Here is an 8610-nt window from a genome sequence, read left to right as displayed (position 1 = left end):
GGTGGCCGGCTCTGCCCTTCCCCTCGGCTGTTCCTGCTGCCACAGGGTGAAGACAGTGAAGCCGCAGGATTATGCAAAGAGCCCCCGGGCTGCCACCTCTGCCAGGGCGGGGAGGGCAGGCGGGGAGAGGGTGGGGGTGGCAGCAGGGTCAAGACTCCCCACCGCGGAGCCAGGCCCAGGTCTCCTATGCCTTCCTCCTTTGGGAGGATCCCACCAGGAAGGCTCAGGGCTGGAGGGAAGGTGGACCTATGGGGCGGGACTGGTCCACCCCCTCCGCAGAGGCCCTGGGGAAGGTCCCGCACTCCCAGCAGGGGGCACCGGGGGCCTGTGGGCATCGTCCCTGCCCCTGGAGGTAGTGCCCAGGCTGGCCCTGGGTAAGCTGACCCGGGCCAGTGGGGGGCACGTCCCCCTTTTCCCTGAACAAGCCTGAGCAGGGTGAGGGTGCAAGGGGGGGTGGGGCTCCAGAGAGGCGTCTCCCCAGCAGGCAGTGACTGCTCAGCCTGCTGCACCCCACAGGTGACATTCCTCTGCAGTGACAGTGACAGGGCTGGGCTGGCCCTGCGGCCCCAGCCCCTACACCATGCTCCCTTCAAATGCCCTTGTGGGGGTTCAGTCAAGTCCAAGAGCTCCTGGCCAGGGCTGCCCAGAAGGGCTGGCGACAGCACTACCTCATCCCTCCCAAGGGGCCAGCTCGCTCCAGAAGAGACAGGAAGTGGATACTTCAGTGCTGTACTTCCCCAGAGACCCAGGGCCTCCCCGTGCCAGTGCCGGGGGGTCCAGGCCTGAGCATGGAGTCTGTCCCACCCTCCCCTGCCCCTGGGGCAGGCTTATGAGGGTGGTACGAAGGCCCAGTGGCCAGCACTCCATTCCCGACACGCTCCAGAGGGTGTCAGCCGCCTCCTCCCTCAGACACCGGGCCTGAGACCGGGTCTGCACGTCCAGGAGGACTGAAGGGAGGGAGGGCAGTGAGCCAGCAGCACTGCCAGACCCCTGCCTCCAACAGTATCCCGGCCAGGCCCCTCCTGGGCTCTGCCACACTCTTCCTGGTACCGCCCAGGAAACTCTGGGCGGGGCCCGGTTGCTGAGCAACTCCTATGGGAATGGAGACAGAAGGCAGGGGGCCAGATGAGGCAAGGCCTCATCTCTGTGGGGACCAGATGGGCCTGAGAACCCAGGACTCTCCCTTGGGAGGGCAGGAGCCGCCCTAGCCGCCTCCAGCCATCAGCAGCCAGACGGCTCCTCCCCAAAGCTGTCCTCGTCACCACACACAGCCAGGAAGCATCGTTACTTCATTTTTACTACTTCACATTTTCGGCAAACAAATCAAGGTGCAAACGGGGTTTATTTCACATTAATATATTAACTGGATTTTTGTCAAATAAATAGGGCGTTCTCTTTAAATACCATCTTCTCGCTTCAGGGCCAGTCCAAGTGTGAATGAGCAAATTTTAGTGCATTGGGGGAGTATCACCAACCAGGCAGGAAGCAGAAAGGAAGGGACAGCCAGGCTGGCACAGGCCGGGCCCCAGCAGTCAGGGGCCCTTCTCGCAGCCCCTGGGGGCAGGATGGGATGGACATGCACTCCCCAGTTCCAGTGCGAGCAGCCCCTTCTGAGAGAGATGTGAAGAGGCCAGGGAAAAATTCCAGAAATATGACCAGAGGGGCATTCTCCCACCCGCTGCAGCCTTGGCCTGATGCCACCCAAGCCCAGGCAGCCACTGAGAGGTGGCAAAGCATGACAAGGACAGGATGGGAAAGAGGAGGTATGACCAGAGCTGAGCCCGGGCCGGGAACGCAATGTGGGCCAACGGTGGGTGGGACTACAGCCTCCCACAGCCAGGGCCAGACCAGCGGAGGGAATGTGGGCGAGGCCTGGCAGGGGCCACCGGGGAAGGGGCTGGACTCCCTTCCAGGCCTGGAAGACACAACACTGGTCTGTGTTGCGCGTGTGAAGCGGCAACCAAGACTGGACTGGGATGGAGGAGGTGGCCAGAGAGTCCCTCCTTGGGGAGAAGGTTATTTCAGTGAAACAGGAACAAGGGGGACACCCCGATGTCCTGAAGTGTGCCCCAGAATGGAGAGGGAAGTTCGGCTGACAGTGCCCATGGGCTCTGAGCTAGCGCGGGAAGCTGAGAGGCACCTTTCCACAGACAAGGGCCCCCCAAGGCTAGTTCTTGCTATTTATCATCCAAACTGGAGGAAGAACAGCATTCCTCCCCATGCCTCCCCCAGCCCCAGACTTGGCCCCAGGGGAGGGGTGGGAAGGAGCAATCAGTGGTGGGATGCAGGCTGGTGTGAAGGGTCTACTGGGTCTTCTTGTCTTCAGGGGGGTAGTACGGAGGTGGCGGCGGCTGGTTCTGAAGAAGACAAGACCACATGAGAAGGTTCAAGACAAGATGCCTTCTCCCCCACCCCAGGGCCCCCCAGCGCCATGTGCCCTGGCTCACTGTGGGCGTATAGACATTGTGGACACCTTCTCCCCCGCCCCAGGTCCCAGGCCCCCAGCACCATGCGCCCTGACTCACTGTGGGCATGTAGACGTTGTGTGGGTTTCCCGGGTTGTAGTAGGCGCTGGCAGCTGCCTCCGCAGCTTTGGCTTCGGCTGCACAAAAGCCAACAATGAGTGTAACAAGCCCAGGCGACAAGCCCCTCTCCCCACGAGCTCGGCCCAGGGTGGGAGGACTGGCCCCGACTCCTGGTCTCCTGATGCTCAGGGAGCCGGCCCCAACCACAGAAACACAGTGAAACCTGCCAATGATTACTAAACAGTGACCCTGCCTGTCTCTTTGTGTGTCTCCCATCACCTGCTCCTCCGCACGACCCTCCGGAACCGTGAGCTGCCAGGTTCCGTTGAACGGGCTGACTCCATGGCAACCCCGCCCGCGTCAGAGCAGCACTGTGCTCCACCTGGCTGTGGCGGCTGGTTTTTGGAAGCAGGCAACCAGACCTTCCTTCCAAGGCACCTCTGACTGGACTCGAGCCTCCCACCTTTCGGTTCGCAGCTGAGAGGGAACCGTCGGCACCACCCGGCGACTCTAACCCGTTATCATCTGTTTTGTAGTTTAGGAAAGAGATACAGCAGGGAGGCGTTGGTGGCGAGCACCGGGAGAGTGGGGACTGGACCTGCGCCCTTCATCGCCCCATGGCACTGCCTCATCTGATCACGTGTCCTGCCCTAAACTTAGGCAAGTCCCTTGGGGCTTGCTCATCACATGAGACTCCAGCCAGCCTGCTGCGATTCTGAGCCCTGTGTGTGCCCGCAGGGAGGAGAGAGCTGGTCTGGAGGACTGCAGGAGCCAACAGCCCAGGGCCTTACCCGCGGGAGTGGAGGGGACGTCAGGGCCGCTGACCGGAGGCTCCATGGGCCCAGGATAGGGCGGTGGTGGAGGCTGCACGTATCCCATGGCCCCATCCATCATGGGGGGTCCTGGATAGAACTCTGCTTGGCAAGAGAGTGACAGGGACCCAGTGAATACCCCGGCTCCACTCCCTACGGAAGGCTGCCCCTAGAGCCGCACACACAGCCCAGTTCCTCAGCCTGGCCAGCTTCTCCATTTTTCCTGAAGCAGGTCCAAAAGCAAGTCTCCCTGACAACCCCCTGGCCTGGGTGGGCGTGGTCTGTGGGTGGGTGGGTGGGGTGAGGGGTGGGCAACAAAGGACACTCACCAGGTGGGGGCGGTGGGTAGGGGTAGCCAGGAGGGCAGGGGTACATTCCATTGGCGACAGGCGGGGGAAAGACATAGGCCCCGCTGGGCATGTAAGAGTACCCATAGGCTCCACTGGGGGCTTCACCTCGGGAGGCTACAAGCACAAGGGGAGAGAGACGTGAGCGTCGCCTGCCGCGGGGGCTGAGGGGGAGCTGCAGGGTCTGGGAAAGTGCACAGCAGACGGCCCTCACCCCATCCCACTCCTGAGGCAGCCTTGGCAGGGAGAAGAGCAGGATGGAGGGTGAGGCTGGGAAATAGGCCAGAGACGTGGGAGAGGGGTCCAGGGTGGACAGAGGGGTCCGGAGCAGGGGTGGAGGGTGGACAGAGGGGTCCGGAGCAGGGGTGGAGGGTGGACAGAGGGGGCCAGGGCAGGGGCGGAGGGTAACAGAGGGGTCCGGAGCAGGGTAGTGGGTGGACAGAGAGGTCCAGAGCAGGGGTGGAGGGTGGACAGAGGGGTCCGGAGCAGGGTAGTGGGTGGACAGAGGGGGTGGGAGTGGGGGCTGAGAGTGGACAGAGGGATCTAAGGCAGGAGTGAAAGGCAGGCACAGGGGTCCAGAGCAGGGTAGTGGGTGGACAGAGGGGGTGGGGGTGAGGGTGGAGGGTGGACAGAGGGGACCGGAGCAGGGGTGGAGGACGGACAGAGGGAGGAGAGTAAAGGAGCAGCTGGGTGAGGGTCGGGATGAGGTGAGAGTCTGCTGGATACACTGCCCACATTTAATGGTTGGGTTTTTTGTTTCTTTGTATAAGACCCTGCTATAATGTCCTTGTGTCCGAACAGCTTTGTCAAAATGCCATAAACATGCTCCAGGCAAGGGGCACCCAGCCTTTGAGGCCAAGGACGGAGCTGATGCTAATGACAGGCCTCCTTCTGACTCCCAGCCCGGCCAGCCCAGGCCTGAGACTTATCTTCTGAGTGCTTAAAAAACAAAATAAAGAATCAAGAAACGCAAACAAATAAACAACAAAAAAAACCTCCCACACATGCAGGGTGTGCTTGGCCCCGATTTTCAGAGCCTCATACCTTGAGAAGCCACCTGTAGCATCCGCTGCCCAAACTCAATGGCACCTCCTGCTACAAAGGTCAACTTGTAGGAGGCGGAGCCTTCCCAGCCACCTGAGAGGGTGAGACAGGGAACAGAGACAGAGTGGGTCACGTCTGGAGAGACAGCTACGCGGCCTCCCCAGGTGCCTGCCAAGCCACCTGAGAAGGCGAGAACAAGAAACAGAGACAGAGTTGGTCACGTCTGCAGAGACGGCTACGCGGCCTCCCCAGGTCCCTGCCCAGCACCTGGAGGCTGCAGGGCGACAGCTGGCTGGGCAGCGGGTGGTGCTGGATCGAGACGTTTCCCATTGCCTTGCCAGGGCTGCTCTGGGCCCGCCGCCCACACACCTTCTTGCTGCCCCCTTTGGAACAGGGGCTTTTTCTTTTTGGAACCAGCTTGTCCTCACAGCTGCCCCAGAGTACACCTGTGCTCAGGCCGTGGTGTTTGGGTTCTGGATCTAATGTCAGGGCACTTCTCAGCACTTTCTATGAAGCAGCTTCAAGAACAGGGACGCTCGGCAATGACAGCCCTTCAAGCACAGAGCAGACCTCTCAGCCTGCAGGAACTGGGGGTGGACCTCCGGCCGCGCGAACCTGGCTTCTGCCCGAGGGAGACCATGAGCTTCTGGCAGCAAGGCCTGGCCTGGCCGGTTTGATCCAGAGTCTTAGGTGCCACCAAAGGTGCCCCTGCCTGTCACCAAGGGCAGCTCCTTTTCCCTGCTCTAGCAGATGGCCCCTCCCAAGAAGGGAATCCAGCACCTTCCAGATTAAAACCTGAGGATGAGCCCGGGGCAGAGCAACCTTTGTGCAGGGTCAGGCTCGGCTCATCTCACTGTCTGCAAGGCGCTGCGAAGCACTTCCTGGCTCCAGGGAACCTAAAACACACCTCTGCTGACCAGCCCGTGTTAGGTGTAGGGAGTTAACACAGGTCTAGGAAGAGGACAAGGCTAGGGTGGCAGGGGTCCACAGAGGACGTCCCCAAACAGCAAGCAGTCCAAACCCCCAGAGCGCCTCTCAGGGAGCCCCATCTGTGTCCCTGGGTTCTTGTCACCTACCTCCTGCTTCGGCCTTCACGGTCCCCTTGATGTAGTTTGCACCAAACACAGGCTGCTTGATCTCACAGTCCTTCATCAGGTAAAAGGGCATCATGAAGGACTGCATGGCATCTTTCCCCTTGGACAGAAAGATGACCTGCAGGGAGAGGATGAGGCCGTCATCGCCTGGACACACTGCCGGACTGCTTCCTGTGCGTGACGGGTCAGTTCACCGCACTGGGGGTGGGGGTGGGGGTGGGGATGGGGGTGCGCCTATGCCAGGGTTTAGCAGCCCCAGAGCCCCAGACACTCCAGGAGGCAGCTTCTGATAGCAGAGCCTTCTACGCAGTCTGGCTGGAGCAAGACACGCCACTCACAGCCACCCATGTGAACAGGACAGACTGTTCTGTAAATTAAGTGATGAAGAGGTGGTGGTGCTGCTACCCAAGTAAAGGGACCTGCATGGCAGAGGGGAGACCAAGCGGGGCGAGGCTTCGGAGCCGGGATCAGTGGAGGGGCAGGGCGGCATCAGACCCTGGGACACGGGGCTGTCCTTTCCACAGCACGCCACCCCACCCAACAGCGACACAGCCATCCACCCATTGCTCGGAGAACCCCCGGGTATTATAACCACGGCTTCGATCTGGGACTGAAGGTCCCCACTCAGACCCCAGAGGTGGGGTTTCGTGACAGTCCCTGCCTCGCTCCTTCAACTGTCTCTCTTGAGGGACCACAAGTAGCATTCTCTGGAAACCTCTCAGAGTCTGAATGGGTAACTCTCTGCCCCCCAGGCAAGGCCCCGCTGCAGGGTCCTGTCTGCCACATCTGTCACTCTGGATGTACACAGGGGCCCCAAGGCTACTCCTGCACAAATCAACAGGATAAAGCCTCTTGACTCCAGGTCTAGTCACACCAGCAGCTGCCACCAACCACACAGAGGCTCTGGAATCTGCCTGGGTCAGCCACCCAGAGGCCAGGTCAGCTGCACAAGGAGGCTGTGGTTCTAGGATCTGGACACATGTGACCAAGAAAACACAGGGCCACTGGACCCATGAGGCCAAGGTGGACCTGAGACACACATCCCCCCCAAGGGCACAAGCCTCAAATCCAACCATCCCTCTGTGCCACTCACCCGGTACGGGGTCAGGTAGACGGTGCCCTTCTTGGTCCCTTTGAAAGCCTCTGGCACGTTTCTCATGTCATTGAATGTAAGTTCCACATGGTCATAGGACATCAGGATGCTGTGACGAGAGGGAACAGGCCGTGATGAGACCAGGGCCTCGCCCCTCCAGGTGAGCAATCGCTGCCCAACACATCCTCTCGTCTAACTAGTGGTGACCATTGGTACAGCCACCGACGAGATGAGTCAGCTGGGGTTCAGCAGAACTCTCCCAAAGCCCACTTACAGGGCCTCGTGTGGCCAGTGCAGTGGGGGAGCTCCAAGGCTCTAGAGAGGCCACAGTCCCCCCAGACCCAGGCTGGATCGTGCGGGTTAGTGTTTCTATCTTGCGACAGGTGTTCTGTTCCACTGCTTAAGCCTATACACAAAAACTCGAAGACACGACTATAGTTTACGGAAGGGCTTACTTTGGGGTTCCTTTAAGCCCGGGGTTAACTTGGGTCTGCTGGGGTCAGATCATGCAGCCCCTGCCATGATCACGTATGTGCCTCATGCTGGGAGGAGAGTCCACAGCTCTCATCACTCTCCAAAAGGTTTAAGTTCATGTTTTTAAACACGGAGTCCCAGAGTGATACAAACAGTTAAGACGTTCGCTGCCACCTGAAGGTTGGAGGCCTGAGTCCACCCAGGGTGCCTCAGAAGAACCCCCACTGCACTGGCCACACGAGGCCCTGTAAGTGGCCTGGCAATCTAGTGAAAATTCAGTCACTGAAAACGCCATGGAGCCGAGTTCAACTGTGACACATGGGGGGTCACCATGAGTTAGAACTGACTTGATGGTTAATGGGTTTGGTTTATTTTAAACACTGAATTTAAGCTCCAATTTCTGTATACATAATTTTCTTCATAAAAGAGGCTGAAGAATTTTCTAAAGCAAGGCACACCCTTGTTCACTAATCATGGAGCCCTAAGCCAGAAAGAGGGCCAGGAAGAGATTTTTTGTCTCAGAAAAGTCCTGCTGAGTGAGAAAAAGAAAAACAGACCCAGGGGATGTGGCCAAATGGCACCAAGAGTGTTTGCCCAGAGCTGGGAGCTGGCTCGCAGACAGAGGGGCTACAAACCAGTGAGCGGCATAAGCTTTCTCTGATTACAAGATAAAAAGGTCCATGTTCACGTGGCTCCATCTGTCTCCTTCCTACTCCCACATACTGGAAACTTCTTGACTGGGGAGTACAATAAGTGGAAAAGAGAACTGGAACCAGAAAAGCATAGCTTGCAGAAAAGAGGTAGGTACCAGAAACAGGTGGAACATCAAACCCTGGGTAGGTAAGATGGACAAGTCAGAATTCTGAGGCCCAAGTTCACCCTAGGCGTCCCCTGTGACTCATCAAGTGACAGGCCCTGGGCTGGGTGCTGGTTACAAGGCCCCGACTCCATCATGTCCCCTCTGGGGACTCAGGTTCCTAAGCTCCTTCTGACTCCAAGAAGCCCTCCAGGATCAGCATGGCTCAACTGAGGGCTGGCTGGTCCCGTTCTTGATGGGCAAGAATCAAGAGGGGCTGGAGCCAGCCCAAGGGGGAGAACTGATTGGGCAGGGATGGGGAAAGAACCCTGGAGTGGGAAGACCTATGGTCTATGCAATGACTTAAGTCAACAGTCATTCAGGAGCAAGAGGCGAGGGACCAATGTTTACAAGAACGGCCCCGG

General features: G+C 59.1%; 1 protein-coding gene across 1 annotated transcript in view; it reads right to left on the bottom strand.

The window, feature by feature from the left end:
• Window positions 1–2303: 2303 nt before the first annotated feature.
• The window catches only part of WBP2 (WW domain binding protein 2), a 6998-nt gene continuing 691 nt past the window's right edge, over window positions 2304–8610 (bottom strand). Inside the window, exons 2-8 of the mRNA XM_007959641.1 lie at window positions 6916–7024; window positions 5805–5940; window positions 4729–4821; window positions 3667–3801; window positions 3317–3439; window positions 2526–2602; window positions 2304–2357 (exon numbers count right to left, since the gene is read on the bottom strand). Of these exons, the coding sequence (XP_007957832.1) occupies window positions 2304–2357; window positions 2526–2602; window positions 3317–3439; window positions 3667–3801; window positions 4729–4821; window positions 5805–5940; window positions 6916–7024 (727 nt within the window). The remainder of the gene's footprint in view (window positions 2358–2525; window positions 2603–3316; window positions 3440–3666; window positions 3802–4728; window positions 4822–5804; window positions 5941–6915; window positions 7025–8610) is intronic.

Source organism: Orycteropus afer, unplaced genomic scaffold, assembly GCF_000298275.1.
Source record: "Orycteropus afer afer isolate SDZICR_OR568_19922 unplaced genomic scaffold, OryAfe1.0 scaffold00018, whole genome shotgun sequence".
Taxonomy (NCBI): Eukaryota; Metazoa; Chordata; class Mammalia; order Tubulidentata; family Orycteropodidae; genus Orycteropus; species Orycteropus afer.
Note: the sequence above shows the minus strand (reverse complement) of the source record. Positions and strands in the feature narration are given on the sequence as shown.